The sequence below is a fragment of the Rhineura floridana genome, chromosome 1, assembly GCF_030035675.1.
Source record: "Rhineura floridana isolate rRhiFlo1 chromosome 1, rRhiFlo1.hap2, whole genome shotgun sequence".
Taxonomy (NCBI): Eukaryota; Metazoa; Chordata; class Lepidosauria; order Squamata; family Rhineuridae; genus Rhineura; species Rhineura floridana.
In genome coordinates this window covers 42,222,146-42,244,538 of record NC_084480.1, presented here as the reverse complement: position 1 = coordinate 42,244,538, position 22,393 = coordinate 42,222,146, and the positions used below count along the sequence as shown (strand labels likewise).

Genomic DNA, 22,393 nt, shown 5'->3' with positions numbered 1-22,393 from the left:
AAAAGTATTCTAAGTGACCGAAGTTCCAGTTGTGCAGCACGCAGTGACAGGCCAGGTGCAAGCAGTTAGCCAGATCAAACACTAACAAAGGGTCCTAGGGGCTCTGAAGGACCCCTCATGAGGAACTGGCCCCCTGAAAGGGCCCCTCACATAATCACTCAGCACCTCCCCTATGCCCCAGGATGACCGTTTTAGCAGCGGGCAATGCCACTTTTGAATGGGAGTGAAGCTTGGCTTTCATCCTCAGTGGCCACTTCCCCTCATAATATACCCAAAGGGCAATATCTCAGCCTAAGACCCTAGCAAATCTATAAAACCCAGCTATAGCTCTATGAAATCTATAGCTCTATAAATCTATAGATTTCATCTATGTGTAGGCCAGGGAATTACTTATTGACTAAATTATTATGGCAACTGGCCACTATAGATGGGAGCTAAGTTTGGCTGCCATTCAAAAGCAGTACCATTGTCCACCAACTGCTAAAATATCTTCTGGAGGACAATTAAAGATGTTGCTGCTGCAGTGGCAGTAAAAGAATAACGGCATGTTTGTGCCTGCATGGCGGCTGGGAAGTGGGGGTGTTGAGGCTTCATTGGTGGCACCATACTAAGGACACTGTCCTGGACAGTGGTCAAGTTAAGTCATCAAGAAAATAACAAATATTTGAATGTTCCCAACAAACAGTAGCATACTATCTTAAGACCTTTACAACAGCTGACTTCATAGCTTTAACATGGCCCACTTTTTCTCCCCTAACTCCAATTTTAGTTCACATCCAGCCTGATTAAGAGTTTTGAAGAACTCTAAAGATTGCTCATTACTTGTAACATTTTGGCTGGACCTAATAAAGGTATTGGTCTACTCTAGGTTTAGGATTTTTCCATATGGACCATTACAGCTTCTTATGATTTTTATTGTCTTTCCTATAGCACAATTAAGAATATAAATTACCTACGGATCCCATTTCTCATCTTAACGTTTGCATTATAGGAGCCATTACATTGCAACTCTTTCCTACAACTCAAATATACATTAACAGGCTTGGACTTGTCTCCATGCCTGCTCTTTTTCATGCCAGTGCCATGCTTACTTGAAACTGCAGCAATAATGTTGTGGAGAGGAGTCATAACATGGGTTCTTCCCATGTGACTTGGGAAGGAGTCCTATTCCACAAACATGTGAGAAGTTCTCCTGGTTTCTTAGAAATAAAGAAACCAATATTTGTGTGTGTGTTTGTTTATTTAAGGCATTTATATCCCACTCTTTCACCAGAAAAGCTCTCAGAGCAGCATATAACATAGAGCATTAATATAGGGTAATCAAAACAGTATATAAGAAGAATTTTCCAAGTAGTAGTAACCATAAGCCGCCTTCAGAGGTTCTGCTTCTTGAAAAGCTGGTTATAATAATTGTAATTAATTGACTTATAGTTCAGCAGTCCAGTATTGCCATTAGATCTCTAGAACAGATTTACAATATTTCTCAGACATCTGTGTTGTAGACCAGCAGATATTTTAGCTGAAATACCAGAAACAATGCCTGCAAGACTTGTGCATGAACTCAGTTGTTTGTTTCAGTTTTGTGTTAGCAGTTCCCTTCATTAAGACACCAAATTACATTTTAGACTTCTCTGATTTTAACAAACAAATTTATAGATCATTGGTGCAATGTGCAGATATAATAATAATAAAATAATAATAAATTTTATTTGTTAGTCGCCTATCTGTCTGACTATTCGGACACTCTAGGCGACTTACAACAACGGTTAAAATACAATATACGATATACGATACAAAAACAATTTACAATATACAATATATATGATATAAAACATCAATTAATACAACAGAAAGCTAATCCACCCTAAAATTATAGGCCTGCCTGAAGAGCCAGGTCTTTAAAGCTCAGCGGAAACACGTCAGGGAGGAAGCATGTCGGAGGTCATAAGGGAGAGAATTCCAGAGGGTGGGGGCCACCACTGAGAACGCCCTCTCCCTGGTCCGCACCAGTCTGGCTGCTTTGACTGGTGGGACCGAGAGGAGGTCCTGTGTGGCTGATCTAGTGAGGCGGCCTAATTGATGATACTGGAGGCGGTCCTGCAGATAAACTGGGCCGAAACCGTTTAGGGTTTTAAAGGTCAGCACCAACACCTTGAATTGAGCCCGGTAAACAACTGGTAACCAGTGTAGATCTACTAACACTGGAGTAATGTGATCTCGGCGACGGCTATGCTTAATCAAGCGTGCCACCGCATTCTGTACCAGCTGCAGTTTCCGGACTGTTTTCAAGGGTAACCCCACATAGAGCGCATTACAGTAGTCCAAGCGAGAGGAGACCAGGGCATGTATCACCTGTGGGAGCAGATGTACAGGAAGGTAGGGTCGTAGCCTCTGTATCAGATGTAATTGATACCAAGCTGCCTGGCTCACTGCTGTCACCTGAGCCTCCATGGACAGCTGGGAGTCAAGAATGACCCCTAGGCTGCGGACCTGGTCCTTCAGGGGCAATCTTACCCCATTTAGGACCAGTTCGATGTTTCCCAACCTTCTCCTGTCACCCACAAGCAACACCTCGGTCTTATCAGGGTTAAGCCTCAGTATGTTCTCGCCCATCCATCCACTTACGGACTCCAGGCACTTGGACATGGTTTCCACAGCCAACTCTGGTGAGGACTTAAAGGAGAGATAGAGCTGAGTGTCATCGGCATATTGATGACACTGCAGCCCAAAACTCCTGATGATAGCTCCCAGCGGCTTCACATAGATATTGAATAGCATGGGGGAGATAGGACCCTGTGGCACTCCACAATTAAGGGGCCAAGGGTCTGAAACCTCATCCCCCACTGCCACCCGTTGGAACCTACCTGAGAGATAGGAACGGAACCACTGTAAGACAGTGCCCCCTATTCCCAATCCCTCTAGGCGATTTAACAGGATACCGTGGTCAACAGTATCAAAAGCTGCTGAGAGATCTAGGAGGACGAGGAAGGTATGTTCTCCCCTATCCAACGCCTTCCTCATATCATCCACCAGAGCGACCAAGGCTGTTTCAGTTCCATGACCAGATATGAAGAAGAAATACAATGCATGCAAGCTTCAGGGATTCTGCCAGATTGCAGGCACTGAATTCAATTGTCTGAGAGTAGTTCTTACCACACATGCATACCTGATGCATCTTGGATAGAGAAGCAAGTTGCCCAAGAAAAAAAGAGGGAGTGGTGTCAAACATTTGGGCCAGGCATGTTTGTATTTCATATGAATGCTTATATATCTGTTTGAATTGAATTCCAGTGTTTTGGCAATCATGTAAAGTCACATAACCTTGGGGAGAGACCATAGTTCAGTGGCAGAGCACATGCTTTGCATGCAGAAGGTTCCAAATTCAGTCCCTGGTGTCTCTACTTTAAGAATGTCAGATAGCAAGGCTGGAGAAGACCCCTGCCTGAGATCTTGGACAATCACTGCCAGACAGATTGGATCAAGGATAGGAAACCTGTGGTCCTCCAGATGTTGTTGGACTACAACTCCCATCAGCTCCAGCCAGCATGACCAATCATCAAGGCTGCTGTACGTTGTTGTCCAGCAACATCTGGAGGGCTCCATTCCAGGAGTAGATATAACTAGGCAAGATAGATCAGTGGTCTGACCTAGTAGAAGACAGTGTCCTGTGTTCTTAACTGTAGTTTGGTGTCATGTGTGACTTGACAAACCATCATTACAGCCATCCGTCTGCCTCCAGAGGTTGTTTCACCATGAACATTTGTGAATTTGTAGATTCGTGAAGTGCTTAGTGCTGAACAGAAAACAGAAGTTGAAACCAAAATCAGACATCTTTAAACTACGGTTTAAATTTGTTGTGCTACTGCTCCAAATTACTGTTGTATATTTGTAATATCAAACTATGGTTTGGGTTCTAAACCATGGATAGTGCAAACTATGGTTTGAGATGATGTTTTAGTAACAAATCCTAATCTTTATGGCAGCATAATAGATATAGCTAGCAAAAATGCTTAATGACCATGTTTCTGAGGTTTAGCAGTTAGAACAAGAGACAAATGATTAGAAGAAGAAATTACTTAAACTATTGTGGTCCTGTTTACTTGAAGGATGCTGGAGCTCTCTTGTGGTCTGTAAATTTCACACTAAGAGTTAGATAACCGATATGTTAGTCTGAGTTGTCATTTGAGCTGATAACATAGAACCTTCTTTAATGTCTTCCTTTTACTAATCACAGGAACTACCAGTGACTATTTTATATTCCTTGAATTCCGTTCTATCCAACTACATTATGAGGCTTACTGAATTTAGTAAAATGCTTAGAATGAACTTTTATGAAATAAAGCTACAAATAGTAACACTATGTTATGATTGTATAAGACTTCAAACCTAAACTTCTATGCTAATTGTTTTTAGACCAAGTATATATATCCCATTGTTTAATTCCTGTCCACTGAGTACAATTTTCAATATTACTTTAAGTCCCTGAAAAAGTTATAATGTTAAAATGGTTGTCTGTTCCAATTAAAAATAATGGACTCTTCCCCCTCCCCTTCCTTATTCTTTTGGACAGTTTTGGTATGAACCATGATGGAATTGGAAATTCTTGTGGGACCAAAGGTCATGAAGCAGCAAAACTTATGGCAGCTCACATTACAGCAAACACCAACCCCTTCTCATGGTCAGCCTGCAGCAGGGATTATATCACCAGTTTTTTAGAGTAAGTAGTCTCTAAAGAGAGATGATAGATTCTTGAATAAAATTCACACTCCAGCATACAATGCTGGAGTGATTGTACAATGATAAAGAAAATATGCACCCATGAGATCTAGTCCAGAAACGTTTGCAGATAGCTGTGGATTGTGTATATACTGCTGTATATGGGGATTTCCCCCAACAAAGAGATGATTATCACTGTCAAGTTTGACAGTGCTGATTAGCTCTTACAGGGAGCAGAAATTGGAATAAAGGGGAAAGAAGGGATGCCTTGCTTACAGGCAAGGACTTGGTACAGTCTTAACCAGGTTATTGGCTGCTATCTAACAGAGCAATCCTAACATGTCTACTCAGAAATAAGTCTTATTAAATTTAGTGGGTCTTACTCGACAAAAAAGCCTGGTATTTTGGGGTGGGTGGGTGTTGTGTGATTAGCTATTTCAGATGTATGGGTTTGTCTATCGTACTTAATATAATTGTTTTTTGTACTGGAGCAAGAATATATTATCTTTATATTTTTAAAATGTGTACACCACTTTTCATCACATCTGTGTCTCTCTTGCCATAGTTTCTTGTACACTGGTTGTTTAATACAATAGACATTGAGTGGAGATCAGAAAAGTTCTAGATGAAATTTATCTGTACATGGCCACTAACTTTAGGATTAGAATTTGACTTGTTCACTTGAAAAGGCATTGTTGTTTTAAACCTTATATTAATCTTGAGAGCAGTGATAAAAAATTACCAATTGCATTATAAGCTTCAAGAAACCTAGTATAATTTAAAAACAATAGTTGGAAATGAAAAACAAGTAGAAATTTCTTGGGCATTTATACTTTATTATTCATTCAGCTAACATGTAGTTAATTATAGCATATCATTCATATTTTTCTATGACAGGTAAAATAGTATCCAATAGTATCCTGTTAGACTTACTTAAGTAACAGCAATCCTATCCCACCTCCACCAGTGTTGATGGCTCAAGGTGGTTGGGTTAGGATGATGTGCAGTTACCTCTCTGTCTAACTTAATTGGTAGAGAGGAGTGCTGCTGATTGGGGGCTCTACTGCAATAGCCAGTAGAGAGTTTTGAAACAGCATTTCAGGGTGAGGCACTGGCAGCTTTTGATCTGCTGGATCCAAAGCCCCATGGATCCCTAAAGGGGTTTGTTTAGTCCTTGTGTCTCTTAATTATGCCAGCCTGGAGCTGATATGGCAAAAATAGAAAAGCCCCACCCTCTGCCCCATGAGCTGGTAGGGCTTCAGGTCTGGAGGAGAATCTGCTACGCTGCACTTTCCTGGTCCTTGTTACGATTATTTTCTCTAAGTAATGAGGATATGACAGTATTGATATCGTCCTTATGACTTGTTTGCAATCTGCTGTCCCAGTGATGTACAAGGTCATTGTCTAGTCAAATTGTATATGTACTATAAATAAATACTAGAATTGATAATTTGGCTCATAGTAGGTCACACCATTAGAGGCTATTTTCATCCACCTCTAAGCCAAATAATATTGACAGCAATATATTCCACAAACAGACAGATTCAATGTTTTTTGATTGTTTATGGTTATGAGTGCATTCACTCTTGTTGTTCAGATTTTTCCTCTTTTAGCTGTATCACAGCTCCTCATTTTATTTATAATTATAATTGATATAATATTTTTAATTTGTGAAACATTTTAACAGTTTTTATTGTGTTAATTCTTGTGGTAACCCAGTGGAGTAGATCACTGGCATTTTACTGTCAGGGAGCTCAGGCAGAGAGACAGCAATTTCTCTAAGATGACAATGAATTCATGTTAGAGGTGAGACTTGAACCCATCTTTTTGAGGCTGCCTCTGTCACAGAAATTGGAACACTGTGTGTACGTCCCTGCTTGGAGGCATTGGCAAACACAAATGGTGGTTCCTCAGAAGCTGGGGGGGTGACCTGGGAGAGGACATTCTCTGTGGCGGGGCCTGTTGTAGAACTCCCTCCCCACCTGGCCTTTGACACCTGAGACATATATATTTTTGGCCCCACCCTATTTTGTGATTTTAGGTTGTTCTTAAATTTTTTTATGCTGTATTTTTAAATTGTTGTAACCTGCCCTGAGACCTTTGGGTGAAGGCTGGGTGGTAATAATAATAATAATAATAATAATAATAATAATAATAATAATAATAATAATAATAATAATGCAAACTGCTAGCCGGCCCAGCTACAAACCTAGCAGCAGCTCTAAATTTTCCCCAAAAGATTGTGGTGGGGATACCTCATACATGTACCAACTTTCAGTCAACTAATAACTATCTTCACATATGCATATACATTGGACTGTACTGACCTAGAATGCCTTTATGTTGGATTAATAAGCAAATATTTTTGGCTTTGTGGAAAGTTAATTTATGTAATTCTGCCTACAACTGTACTCAGTTTAGACCAGGCGTGGCAAACCTCCAGATCTTTTAGGACTGCAGTTCCCATAATCCCTTACCATAGGATATGCTGCTGGGTATTGGAGTCAGACACCATCCGGAGGGCCACAAGTGAGTCACCACTGATCTGGATTAATATGATCCTGATCCCAATAAGCCTGCTTGAGCTCAGTTTACCAGTCTTTTCCTGCTTCCCTACTAAAATGTCTCACTTGAAAGAATTATGGTAGCAATCTTAGATTACTTTAATAGCTAGTTTCAGTTTATGATGGATTTATTTTGCATATGATACATAGTTTGGAAACTATTCATACTTGCATTCATAATGTTGTAAAGAGGATTATTTGGAATTTAATAACCATTCAGAACATCCCATAGTTACATCACACTTTATGTAATTTTGAGCTACAGCCATTAGTTATTCCAGCATAGGTGCCCAGATAAGGTGTTTCATTTTGAAGGTTTAGCTTCATGATATGATGCCTCTTTAGTTTAAATCTCAACTGAATGTATGAAGAGTGCTAGACTCTCTCTCTCTCTCTCTCTGGGTGTTGAAAGACTGGCATTTTTGGCTTAAAATGCTCTGTAAAATTTAAGACAGGGCTTATCCAAATGGAGCGGGATAATCCACGGTTTCCATATTCTGTTTGTCATCTGATAGTCCTCACTTTGCCTTTTAGTTCGCTCTTTCCCAATTAAAAAAAACGCTTTTTTGCACCCGCACACATAGCGGTAAGACCCCTACATTCTTTTCGCTTTTTCCAAGCTCCGCCTCTGAAACCTCCCCCTATCAACCAATTGGTCAGCAAAAAAATTACGTATGCTCCTCTCCCTCTTTGCAATGAAGCACAATATGGCTGTAAAGGAGTTCTGGCCTTGGAAGGAAAGGCTGCTGGTCGGTTTCACGCCTGCCTTGTTTGTATTCTCCCTTTCCTTCCCACAGAGAATGAAATTGACAAAGCTTTCTGGAGCAGGCTTGAAACCAACCAGATGCCCTTTTCTTGTTTGCATTTGCGATATTACACTTAAACAAATGTATGTTTTTCTGCCTCTATTGATATTTAAGGAGATACACACGTTGGCAATTGTACTTATTTCTCAAAAAAAGCAAGAAATGTGTCACCCCCCCTCCTTCTCCCTTTCCTTCCCAGGGAGAACGAAATTGACAAAGCTTTCCGGAGGCAGGCTGAAACTGACCCCCCCCCTTTCTCGCTTGCTGTACATTGCATATCTCACCCAGAGCGGCCGCCCAGTTTGCAGGCTGGCAAAAAATAAAATGCATCTGCACAGTAGTTGCAGATCCCCCCCAACACCCCACCATTGCGATGATTGGTTCAATTTTCCCGGGCTTATTCTCGCACATGCACAAAAGTGCAGATACATGATTGGCTGGAATGAGGAGAAGGGGCAAGGGGAAACGCCCAAAAACCGCCCATCAGCTGTAAAGTCCGCGGTATTGCATCCTAACTCCTGAAGGCACAGCGGATGATTCCCGATTTTAAACAGCAAATCGCATTTTTGCCAGTATTGCAAGGAGCGGATTTAACCCGTGAAAATGCGTAACAGCACCAGACGTCATTTGGACGACCGAAAAATAATGAACACACATACCGGGCGTGTCACACATTTTGCAGTCGTCTGGATGAGCCCACAGTAAAAACAACCCTATTTAATCAGGTCTACGGTTAAGAAGACAGACTGGGACCCTTGTTTTAGTGGGACTCCTTTGAACATCACGTCTTCCACCCAGAGGATCGCAGTTTTAGGAGTGAACGGCCTGCCTGACTGCCGGATAAGGAGCGGGCATGTGCAGACCGGAGGGGGTTACCGTGGGGGGGATGGGGAGCCATTATATTAAAAGGCTAGGCGGCAGATCCTGGAAAGGTGCGGGTGGCAGGCCACACCAGTTTAGGGGAACAAGGGATAGATGCGTAATATCCATCCCCTGTTCTGGGTCTGTACATAACCAGAAGACGACTGGGGGACGCAGGACTCCATCCAACCTTAGACTGCTATTGTGCAACGCCAGGTCTGTGGTGCAGAAAACAACGCTCATCCACGATATGATCTTGGATGAGAACGCAGACCTGGTGTGTATTACGGAGACCTGGCTGGACGAGGGCTCAGCTTCTACGCTGGAGGCCATGTGCCCGGCCGGTTTCCAATACGCACAGCAGCCAAGGGTTGGTAGGCGGGAAGGGGGGGTGGCAGTCATCTATCGAGGGTCCTTGGTTTTTGCCAGGCCCCCTCTCCATGAGACCAAGTTTGTTGACTGCATGTACTGGAAGTTGGGCCCAAAGGGCAGTTTAGGGATTCTACTTGTGTACCGCCCACCCCGCAACACAGCAGACTCCCTGACCGAGGTGCTTGAGGTGGTCTCGGGTGTACGAGTGCTCTCCCCCAACCTGCTGGTTCTGGGGGACTTCAACATGCACGCCGAGACCGTCCTCACTGGAGCCCCTTGGGATTTCATGGAAACCATGACTTCCTGGGAACTGCACCTTAGTAGTATAGGGCCCACCCATGTAGCCGGGCATGCTCTTGACCTTGTGTTTGTCTCGGGAGGGGAGGGAAGTGCTCTGAGAATGGGGGCTGTTTCTTCTAACCCCGTGTCATGGTCAGATCACTACCTGGTAAATATGGACCTCTCAATGCCACACTCCCTCCGCAGGGGACAAGGACCTATTAAGATGGTCTGCCCCAGATGCCTGATGGATCCAAAAGGTTTCCTGAATGCGCTGGGAGATTTGGAGCCGGCTGAAGGCCACCCGGTCGAAACCCTGGTGACAGAGTGGAATAGGGAGATCACTAGGGCAATAGACCGGGTGGCTCGAAACGTCCTCTCCCCCTGAATAGAGCTCAGATAGCACCCTGGTATACACCACATCTCCGGGGTCTGAGACAGGAGGTGAGACGACTAGAGCGCCGGTGGCGGAAATCTTGCACTGAAGACAATCGGACACTGGTTAGAGCAGCAATAGCCGCCTACCAGGTGGCAACAAAGGCAACAAAGAAGGAATTCTTTGCTGCCTCTATTGCGTCCGCAGAGTGCTGTCCCAGGAGGTTGTTCCAAGTGGTCCAGAATCTGGTCGGTCCAGTTGTTCAGGAACCCATGGAGCAGTCTAAAGCCTCCTGTGACACGTTTGCGAAACACTTTGCCGATAAAATCGAGCGCCTGAAGAGCTTGATTCCGTACGCCGTGGATACAGAAAGTGAGCCAGAGCCGGCCAGTTGCATTCCGGTCCGGTGGGATCGGTTTCAGCCTCTTCCCTCTGAGGAAGTGGACAAGGTGCTCTCTACTGTGAAGCCAACCACCTGTCTACTGGATCCTTGCCCCTCGTGGCTCATTATGACCTGCAAAGAGAGACTGGGTGAAGGGATCATGGCTATAGTAAATGCATCCTTGGAAGAGGGTGCACTACCATTAGCCCTCAAGGAGGCAGTTATAAAGCCCATCTTAAAAAAGTACTCCTTGGATCCCCAAGAGTTAAATAACTTCCGCCCAGTCTCTAATTTACCATTTCTGGGCAAGGTGATTGAGCGAGCGGTGGCCAAACAGTTACAGACACACTTGGAGGAAACAGATTATCTGGATCCATTCCAATCGGGCTTCAGGACTGGACATGGAACTGAAACAGCCTTGGTCGCTCTGGTGGATTATATGAGGAGGGCGCTGGATAGGGGAGAATTCACCTTCCTCGTCCTCCTGGATCTCTCAGCGGCTTTTGATACCGTTGACCCCCGTATCCTTTCAGAACGCCTGGAGGGATTAGGAATAGGGGGCACTGTTTTACGGTGGCTCCGTTCCTATCTCTCAGACAGGCACCAATGGGTGGCATTGGGGGATGAGGTTTCAGACCCTTGGCCTCTCAATTGTGGAGTGCCACAGGGTTCTATCCTCTCCCCCATATTATTCAACATCTATGTAAAGCCGCTGGGGGCCATCATCAGGAGATTTGGGCTGCGGTGCCACCAATATGCGGATGACACCCAGCTCTATCTGTCGTTTAAGTCCTCACCAGAGTTGGCTGTGGATACCATCTCCAAGTGCCTGGAATCCATAAGTGGATGGATGGGAAGGAATAGGCTGAAACTAAATTCCGACAAGACCGAGGTGTTGCTTGTGGGAGACAGGGGCAGGCTGGGGGATATAGACCTGGTGTTCAATGGGGTAAGATTGCCCCTAAAAGACCAGGTCCGCAGCCTCGGGGTCATTCTTGACTCCCGGCTGTCCCTGGAGGCTCAGGTCTCGGCAGTGAGCTGGGCAGCTTGGTATCAATTACATCTGATTAGGAGGTTGCAACCCTACCTGCCTGCCCATCTGCTCCCGGGGGTAATACAGGCCCTGGTCTTCTCTCGCCTAGACTACTGTAATGCGCTCTACGTGGGTTTACCCTTGAAAACAGTCCGGAAATTGCAACTGATACAGAATGCGGCGGCACGTTTGATTAAGAACAGCCGCCGCCGTGATCATATCACTCCGGTGTTGATAGATCTACACTGGCTACCAGTTGTTTACTGGGCCCAATTCAAGGTGTTGGTATTGACCTTCAAAGCCCTATACGGTTTCAGCCCAGTTTATCTGAAGGAGCACCTCCAGCATCACCAATTATGCCGCCTGACAAGATCAGCCGCGCAAGACCTTCTCTCGGTCCCACCAGTTAGGACAGTGAGGCTGGTGCGGACCAGAGAGAGGGCATTTTCGACTGTGGCCCCCACCCTCTGGAACTCCCTTCCTTTCGATCTTCGCCATGCCCCTTCCCTGATAGGTTTCCGCCGGGCCTTGAAAACCTGGCTGTTCAAGCAGGCCTACGGGACCTCTGGGGTGGTTTAGTTTTAATACTGATATTACTAATTATTATTATGATTCTTGTGGTTTTATTGTATTTATTGATGAAATTGTACGTCGCCTAGAGTGGCTGTTGATTCAGCCAGATAGGCGACTCAGAAATAAAATTTATTATTATTATTATCTAATAAAGAACAATTGTTCACAATGTGAACAAGCCAGAACAACTGTTGGGCTTGCACACTGCTCCCCTCCCATCTCCTGCATGGCTGTGGTTTGTTTGGACTCCTTCAGACTACCTGTTTATTGAGCGTTCTTCCTGATTTGCTTGCAGAGTGTTTATATGTCTTTCTGTTAATCATTTGTTCATCCCACATTTTTCAGTGCATTTCCTCATTACTTTCCTAACTGTAAAAAGGTTTTTTTTCTCAAGTGGGTTTGTTGCATTAGGGTGACAGAACACTTTAATATGCTTTAATTGTGCAAACCCAAATTTCCAGTATGCACTTGAATCCCTCCAACAAAATAGTGACAGTCTGGAAGCAACCTTTGAAACAAATCCAAGCCTTGTTCCACCTGTTCATGAGCATGGCCAGTGAATTTTCAGACTTTTCTTTAAGAGTTAAGCTGGACCTGTTGTCCAGGTGAAACTGTCTATTTTACCATGTGAACATGAGAGAGGAATCCACATGATATTTCTTTTAAATGCATTTGAGCAGGAGATGTGGGTCTCCAATTATTCTACACGCAGAACAATCCAACTCATGGGAAGCTGGTGGAAGGGGTGCTGGTGGAGGAGGAGCCGGCAGGAAGCTCCATGGTATCCCATTTCCTGCTCTGCCAGGAGCTGCATGTGCTAAAGGAAAAAAAAGGCCAGCTTTCTCTAATACCCCTACTGGCAAGTAAGCGCTTCTCACTGACTTTCATTAGAATCACTTTTTTAGAGCAATCTTTTTCTCTGCATAACTTTGGCCTGGATCAGGACCTGCAGGAGGGCTCTGAATGGGAGTAGGATGTTGTGTATCACCCCTCCTCCTCCGACACGCCCATGGAACTCCACTTTGTCAGGCCTTCTGCCAGCTTCCGCCAGCACCCCTTCCATTGGGCTGGGCTTCACTAGTGGACCCCCAACTGAGTCGGCAGGGTCCCAGCTCAACCATGGCAGAGAGGTTTCTGCCGGCAGAGCCAGGACCCTGCAGGCTCATCCAGGGATCTGCCATATCGAACTCCCCTCAACTTGGTGTAAATACAAGTTGGATTGCGCCCTAATTCACTCTACATTTAGTTATCTTGTAAGCAGTTCAGACTATCTGTTTCCCCCTCTTATTACATATAGATCATTAAGTGATAATCTTAAATATACCAAACACAGTCTAAATCCTAGTTATGAAGAAGGCCTAGGATTTAAGCCAATCTACACTCAAATTCTGAGCAAAAGCCAAAATAGTTTATAGTGTTTGGAAAGGAAAGGTTGCAGCATTTGGGGCTTTTTAGTTTAGAGAAAAGGCGGGTCAGAGGAGACATGATAGAAGTGTATAAAATTATGCATGGCATTGAGAAAGTGGATAGAGAAAAGTTCTTCTCCCTCTCTCATAATACTAGAACTCGTGGACATTCAAAGAAGCTGAATGTTGGAAGATTCAGGACAGACAAAAGGAAGTACTTCTTTACTCAGCGCATAGTTAAACTATGGAATTTGCTCCCACAAGATGCAGTAATGGCCACCAGCTTGGACGGCTTTAAAAGAAGATTAGACAAATTCATGGAGGACAGGGCTATCAATGGCTACTAGCCATGATGGCTGTGCTCTGCCACCCTAGTCAGAGGCAGCATGCTTCTGAAAACCAGTTGCCGGAAGCCTCAGGAGGGGAGAGTGTTCTTGCACTCAGGTCCTGCTTGCGGGCTTCCCCCAGGCACCTGGTTGGCCACTGTGAGAACAGGATGCTGGACTAGATGGGCCACTGGCCTGATCCAGCAGGCTCTTCTTATGTTCTTATGTTCTTATGAATGAAGTTTCGAAGGTCAACCTAGGACATTTGGTTTCAAATCTGAACTCAGCTGTGGACTCACTGAAGGTCTTCAGCAAGCTATTCCCATTCAGATTCATCTGTAAAAACGAAATGCTAATTAACTACTGTGCACAAACATTTGTTTTACGGCTGAACAAAATTAAAAAGATTGGGTGGTATCCAATGCTGCAGTTCTGTTGGGACTTCTGTGCACAAAACCAAACTTCCTCTTACATTCCTGTCCCCTTCAATCCCCCTGCACCCTCAAAATCAGCTCTGGAGGGTTGTAGGACCCTCTGGAACAGATTTTACGGGGGTGCGGAGGGAGGAAAGAAGTTGGAAGCCCTATTGGGCCAGAACCCCACTGGTGCAGCATCGGATACAACCCATCATAAAATATAAACCAATGATACAACGTATTAGTGAATCGTAATAATGATAAAGACACTTACATTTAAGGTGATTTCTTTTGAAGTTACCAGGAAATAATTCTACATGAAAGACTAGGTTCCAAATGATTGTGCAACTTGTTCATTGTGTCCAAGAGGGCTTTAAACTTTTTTTTAACATTTGTACAATAGCATTACATTTAGTTTTTACTCTTTCACAGGTTATTTTGTATTTGTAGTGATTATGTTTTGGATGCAGCAGACTCCTTTTTCAAATAAGAGTCATTTTTGTGGAAGGGATTTTAATCCAGTGTAACACAATGCACACCCATGCACATAGGGCGCATTAACATTTCTAAAAAAATGGAAATGGACTGAAAGTCGATCCCAACTTATGGCTACCCTATGAATAGGGTTTTCATGGTAAGTGGTATTCAGAGGGGGTTTACCATTGCCTCCCTCTGAGGCTAGTCCTCCCCAGCTGGCTAGGGCCTGCTCAGCTTGCCACAGCTGCAAAGTAGTATATATTCTGTATTGTAACTATATCTTTCCCACTACTGTTTACCACTACTGCTACTGAAATATTTGTTTTACACAACAGGAGCCTGATACATATGTTAACTATAATAACACTTACTAGTGTTCAAAATTTCTTTGGTCCTTTATGTCAAACAGTTCAGGCCGTGGTACTTGCCTTGATAATGAGCCTCCCAAGCGTGACTTTCTGTATCCTGCGGTGGCCCCAGGTCAGGTGTATGATGCTGATGAACAATGTCGCTTCCAGTATGGAGCAACGTCACGCCAGTGTAAATATGGGGTAAGAAGTCTTAATCCTTATGTTAAGTATCTTCGTATATGTTTTTTAATGACATAAATGTTTAGCTAGATGCAATAATTAGTGACAAACTTTTCCATAATAATTTGCACTATAACACTGTTTTAATAAGAACATGAGGTGTTTATGCTGCATCTTTTGTTTGAGTCATTTGTATATATTATGTTCTTAAATGTTTGACTAAAAATAAACTGATTTCCCTCAAAATCAAGTGGATAATCTCAAAGCTTTTGCTAACTCATTATACCCATTCCTGACACCTTGGTTAATTGTAAACTGTAGCTAATGTCTGTTAGAACAGGTTCATAAGATACTAAACTTTCAGGTCTTTCACTACACCATTCAATTCAGTTTTTCAGTCATGTTATTGTAATGTTAGTATTAAACATTCAAAGAATAATCAGTTTAATTTTTAGCATCCTAATATTAAGGAACAGAACTGATAAGGATGATGGTGATTGTACTACTACTGGCATGTCGTAGCCGGTATGTTGGTAACAGTATTTTTGTAGCCTAAAACATCAGTTAAGTTGATTCTATAGTATCCATCATCAGCTGGGTTTAAATATGGAAAAGTATTAAAAAGTACATTTTGTAGATTTTTGTTGCCAAATTACATATTATTTTATGTACTTTTAAAATAAAAGAATTTAAAAAATTATAATGTTTAGCCAAGTCTAAAAAGCCCCAATAATATAATGTATAATAATATACCTAATCACTTGCACTATTCATGTCTGTTAGAGCAATGTTACAAAGGGAATTCATTTTTAATATCCCTGGGGTGATAAGTACAATATTATTCTTGGGATGACTCTCGGCAGCTCATACAGCAATGGATTTAAAAGTTGTGTGTGGCTGGCTGGTTAGGTCTCTCATTCTTGATTTCTCAGCAAAGGCCTTTATTATTTCTATTTAAGCTCCCGTCCCTCCACCACTTCTATTTCCCCTCATAACTTTATATCCAGTGCACATGCTTTGATACTCTCCTTTCTTCTTATCTCTTTAGATAGAAATCCCATTTTAGGGTGCATTCAGTATCAGAAGGTTTGCAGACATTTCAGTCTTACTATAAGATGTCTCAACACAAGGTATATTATGTTTGATTTGCACTGGAGAATTGGTAATGTGTATGTTGCCATTGAACAAGCAAATCATACTTCCTATTCACATTTATTCAGTGTTGTGTTGACAACACTGTGTAGCTTTATATAGTGGGTGGGCTTGAAAGAACTGTGCTCAAAGGTTCAGACTATGCATAGAAGCCAGTTGAGCTGACTTTTTAGGGCAGAATGTATAGTTCTGTGATTCTGTTGGTGACCTTTTAAAAAAATAGAACACAGAGCAGTCCACAGCAGCATTTTCATCCTTTCCTCTCTAGGAGAGGTGGGGAACCTTTTTCACCCTGAGGACTGCATTCCCTTATGGACAACCTTCTGGGGACCTCATGCCAGTGGTGGATAGGGCCAGAGCCAAACGTGGCCAGGGCAAGAAGCAATAGTGAATAGACAATAGTTGTGATTCCATTGTACAATAGCCTGCATTCCAGCCACAAAAACACCAGAGGTGGCTACACACACATACACACCCAACTCTCCATCTAGGCAAGCAAGAGGAATTATCACAGTTCAAGAACATATTCCAGCAGGCAAAAGCACTCAAGGAGGATATGGAACAGAGTTGGTGAGGAGAATGGCCTAGGAGAAAGGATGTGGCCTACAGAGAGGGGGCATGGTCTGGGAGAGACTTGAGTGGCTACTAACCCTGAAGTATGCTTCTGAATACCTTTTTTACCCTCTAATTTTAAATTGATGAATTAACTTAATTGGAAGTTGAATGCAGCCTTTCTTAACCCCTTTCACCTTATAGTGTTTTTCAATGAAAACCAGAATATGAGTACTTGCTTATTTTCCCCAGTAGAGGTAAAAGCAGCTTGTGGAAAAAGTTTTCAATGACTGCATTGTGTTTAAAGAAGTATCTAACCCTTATACTGTAGTAAAGAAGCAAGAGCAAGCAAGTGAACAAAATTGGTACTTGGGAGAAAAGAACTTCATTAACATTTCATAGGCAAATAGTATTTCTCAAACTTTTAAAATTACCACCCCTCTAGCCATACTACTTTCTATGCCTCTGCAATCTGATACCAGGGGAGGGTGTTTTGTTTTTTTGGGTGGTTGCATTCAGGCAGTTGATTGATTGAATGGATACTGAAGATTCTTCAGCTATGATGTTCCTGTCTGGTGACTGAAAAAGGACCCTATTTGGAGGGAAATTTAACAGGGTGGCTACAGAGAGATGGATGGTTTCCTAGGGTTAGCACCAACAATAGTTGATAATTGAATGCTGTTTTTTTCCCTTGATTGCCTGATAGGTTGCAGGGTGAAGGAAGTGCCCCATCCAGGTAGACAGATAGCTTCTCTGGGGCTGTGTGGTAAAAGACAGGAACAAGTTACAGTTTCTAGCTGCTCTAGGCACTAATGCAAATGGCAGGAATGAACAGCTTCTTTCTCTAGCTTCTGCTTGCTGAGTTTCTGCTCAGAGTTTCCTATCCCATCTTCTCAGGATCAGAAGTTATGCTTAGGATGGAGATTGGAGGAGCAGCTGATTATTACTGGAATTTCAATACTCCAACCTTTCCACTCTCCTGCTCCTTGTATTATGTTTGTATCTGCCGCCCTGGGCTCCTACTGGGAGAAAGGGCGAGATATAAATCTAATAAATAAATAAATAGATACTTTGCATGATAGTCCATGTTCTGGTAGCATCTTGTATGGATTAGTACAATATGTTATACATAGGGCTGCCTTTGAAAGCAGTTTGGAAACTTCATTTAGTGTATGCCTAATTATTACATGTTTACCGGCTGCTTGGTTTTATTGTATTGTTTGTCGCTTTATTTGCTATTTTTAACTTTTCTAAAATGCCTTGAAATTAGTTAATAAAAGGCATTATATACTTTGCAAAAACAAACAAACAATGCATCCAGTAAGATGAACCAGGTCCACAGTTTGAGAACGTAGGGAATGAAAACAAAGAACAATATATCTTGCTTGGAATATTGATTCTGTTATTTAGGAATATTTGTATGAGAGAATTTTAAGGTTGCTTCATTTCTGGTAAAATTCCTACACATAACTCCCTTCTCTTCTATGAGTTTGTATGAATCTCTTGTGTAGGAGATAATGTATGACAATTCTAAATGCAGCTTGTCTCATGCATTGTCACTGTGAAACTATGACCAAAGTGGTTTTCATGTAGGATATTTTGTGTTATGTGCAGTAAGCATGAATATCTTAATGCCACAAGGTGTGTAAATATTATTTTTATATATTCTCAACAAGAATGTGTGCAATTCCTGGTTGTTCTTGTTGTTTAATAGAGTCATTACCCGTTTTTTTCAATTAGTCCTAGTATCTATGTGTGCATGTGCATGTTTCAAAACAAATGAAAAAATGAACGTAATGAATTGAATGCAATTTCCATTCATTGCAAAATGAATGCAGAGAGGGGTATGACATGCAGAGAGCGGTATGACATGGGTAAGAAAGGACTTCAGGACTTCTACTCAAGTCATTCGGGGATTGGTGGGGGGCATTGTTTATTATAGTGGCACTGACAACAGCTCTGAGTTTGGCAGCCACTATTTTTTCTTCAGAATAACCCAGACAACCTTTTCACTATTCTGAGGCATTGGGGGGAAAAGACAGTGGCTGGTACAAATATCGTAAGCCACTCAGACCTTTTTTGAGCTGAAGACTGAGGTTAAAATACTTCTAAATAAATAAATGTCAGCCTCTAGTGGCTGCTGTCTTTGCTGTGGCAGCTGCCATGATTTTTGTCAGAATGACAAAAATGGGCTCTTGCTGGGAGGAAGGGTGGGATATAAATCAAATAATAAATAAATAAATAAGAATGACCCATAACTGTGCAACGTCTAGGGCCTTCCATCTTCTGAACTCAGCAGTTGTGCTACCAGTGGTCACAAAAAAGGAAAGGGGGGAAAAAGAACAGGAGTTGCACGGATTATGTGCTACTACCAAAAAAGCCCTATACCTGAGACATCTACATCACTTCAGAAGATGAGGCACCCAGAACCAGGACTGCTGGAAATCCTAAAAACTGAGTAGGGTCATATGAGAGCAGGCAAACGTATTACTTCTGTTTTGCAAGCTGGAAGACATAGGAATACTTGCTAGATAACCACACACGTGATTGCTCTCATTGCCTCCCCCCTTTCCTAAATGAGCCAAATTAAGACTTGAAGTTGACTTTTAAATTACATTAGTTATGGCATTGGTCCCATCATTCCATGGAATGATCAGTTGAGGCAAAGGAGGGATCTTTCTGGGGAGAAGCAGTATTTCTGAATGAATGGAGCACTGCTTCCTGAGGGAAAGAATGAGCTAACACATTGTCCTTGCTAGCTGGAACTGAGGTGATCCATTAGCTTCATGATCAGCTCTAGGCCTATAGTTACTAATGAAATATGTAGACTTAGAAGAAAACAACACACACAATGCAGATTTCAGCCCAACTTTTTTGCATGAAAGTAGATAAGATTTGGTTAACTCAAGATTTGAATGATCTCAGATACATCCTGCAGTGGCTAAATTCACCGAAAAGTCAGAACAGTCCATAGAGAAATTTTCCTGTCAAATTAAGGTATCTTGGCAGCTAAGGTCTATGAGTAGTTTATTCGTTTAGACTGGAATGTTCAACAGTGACAATGTTCATTTCAATATTCCGAACCCATTTTATTTCTAGAAACAGTTGGTTCATAGGTCGCCATTTCATTGTATTTAAAACTTTTACTTATTATTTCTTTCTAACTATTAATCTGCTAGCACCTTTTTATTTCGGTTCTTACATTCTTACACACACACACCTTTAATGGGAAGCATGTGATTTCCTCATTGATTAGACTTAACACGTTCCTAGATATGAACAGAGTGGTTCATGACAGATGCTATTGGAGGTCACTGATTCATAGGGTCACTATAAGTCGTAATCGACTTGAAGGCACATAACAACAAACAACAAAACACGTTCATAAGTCCTTTAGAATTTCAATGCTTGGTCATATCTTTATGTTCCCCTCAACCTAAACAGAATCTGGACACACATACACGTGGAGGAAAGAAAATTTAAGCAAGGAGATTCATCTGCTGCAGTCACAGAAGTTGTTCTACTTATAACTACATCTCTGTGTGATTACAGGCATGCATGAATCTGTCACTACAGCAGCTTTCTGGTGGGAGTTGTGAAACAGATGTTCCTACAGCAGCAGTAGCTATGAGCAAAGACTTTCAGTTATTCTGTCTGAACCCTATTGATCTCATTCTTTCTGCATTCTTTAGTTCCTAATACTGTTATTGCTACAAATGTACAGTGCTTATATAGAGAAGAATGCAAGACAATTATTTGGGACAGCTTTCTGTACATGCCTTGTTTAACCAATTCCACATCACCTTTATCATCTGCATAGATACGGATTATAATTTGCCTCTGAACTTATTCAGAAAATGAACTTATTCTTCACTTTGAATTTATTTGTTAATTTAATGTAGAAATTTGGTGAAGAAAAATATTTTTATTGCTTCAAATCCAAAAACTTATGTTAGTCTGAAACTTGAATCATTTTTATAGAGCTGAATACTTTACACATGTGGTAGACTTGCTATGGTGCGTTTTATTATCTGTAAAGCTCCTTTCTGCAACTGCCAAGTTGGTAATAGATCTGTACTACTATTAAGGTACCTTTTATAGACCACTGGTAGATCTTTATTCTTTGTTTCAAATGTACATTTGTGTATCTATGTACAGAACTCAGGGAATAGCATCTAATCTCTTCCCAGTTGTACATAAATACCAAACGCTGGGTCTTTTTGAGTGCCCAGCTGCACAGCAGATACTGGTTCCTTATGTATCTTTGCTTCTTAAGTGAGGAAAACACATGAAGCCCTTCGGTTGAGGTGCATATTAAGACTGAAAGAATGCTTCCCCACATAATTAGCATTAAGTAAAATGTTCTGAAAACAGCTGAATACAATGGATAATAGGTGGAGATATTCCTGTCCTTCCATGTTTTAATTCTATGTGTACTGTGCTTAGAAAAGGAAAGGACAATCCATAATTTGTCTGTATAGAAATGTCTGTTGCATAACACTATAGCCCTGTGCACACTTTCATCCAATGAGTGATACGGCATCTGAATTGTATGTTGCAACTAGGGTTGCCAGGTTCATGGCCTGAGACTGATCCTGTATCTTTAGGAGAAGAGAAAGACAGCCAAGTGCAGGTGTTCTTGCAACATTGTAATGACAAAAACCACAAGGTGGAATTCTCCCTTCTCCCTGCACAACTTTTAAAGATACAGAAGACCTCTTGGTTGCCAGGCCCTGCCTCCAAGAGGTCTTCTGTAACTTTAAAAGTTGTCCAGGGGGAAGGGAGAATTCCACCTTGTGGTTTTTCTCATTACAGTGTTGCAAGAACACCTGCACTTGGCTGACTTTCTCTTGTCCTAAAGATACAGGATCAGTCTCAGGCCATGAACCTGGCAACCCTAGTTGCGACTGATTCAGGTGCTGCACTAATGTCTAGACTTGCTTCAGTGATTGAATGCTTCTGATAAACACTGAAAGAGTATAGGAGTCAGGTGCAGAGTGACATACTGGATTCAGGAGTTTGAATTATTCCCACCCCTCCCCCAGCAAAAGGACACATTTTAAAGTAGTATATTTTGTAAATAAAGCTCATATAGCTGTTTCTATTTTGGTAATAATAGGGCGTTTTTTTGCATAGGTTGCCTCTTCCAAAGGTGCTTTGGGTTTTCTTGAGAAAAGTTTTGCCAGCTCATTCTTTAAATAGCCAGAAGGTTATGGGCCATCTGTTTTATTTCTGAAGTATGTTTCAATTTAAATGATTGGTTTGGTTTACTTGAGATCCATATGTTGAGTTCTATTTTCTGATAACTAGTTGTCTCTTTCTATTCAACTTTTATGTTAATCTCCTAACCCTGAACTTTCAGACTGCGGCTAAGGTATTTTTAACCCACACTCCTATTTCTGTCATAGCCATATTTAAAAGCACAAAGCAGAGTCTATGTAATGAGGGTCTGGCCTTTGTAATTTTGATACCAGTTTTGATTCCAGTAAGATTCAAGTAGAAGGAATAGTTGCTTACAATGCAGGACAAGGTTCAGATGCTAGTTGGCAAGTGGGACAAGGGTTATATGAGT

The 22,393-nt window shown here is 42.0% G+C and overlaps 1 protein-coding gene across 7 annotated transcripts in view; it reads left to right on the top strand.

The window, feature by feature from the left end:
* The window catches only part of ADAMTS6 (ADAM metallopeptidase with thrombospondin type 1 motif 6), a 241,066-nt gene that overhangs the window by 105,643 nt on the left and 113,030 nt on the right, over positions 1 to 22,393 (top strand). For all 7 annotated transcript variants that reach the window (XM_061619209.1, XM_061619173.1, XM_061619218.1 and 4 more), the window contains 2 exons: positions 4,571 to 4,717; positions 14,997 to 15,138. In XM_061619209.1, coding sequence (XP_061475193.1) covers positions 4,571 to 4,717; positions 14,997 to 15,138 — 289 coding nt within the window. The remainder of the gene's footprint in view (positions 1 to 4,570; positions 4,718 to 14,996; positions 15,139 to 22,393) is intronic.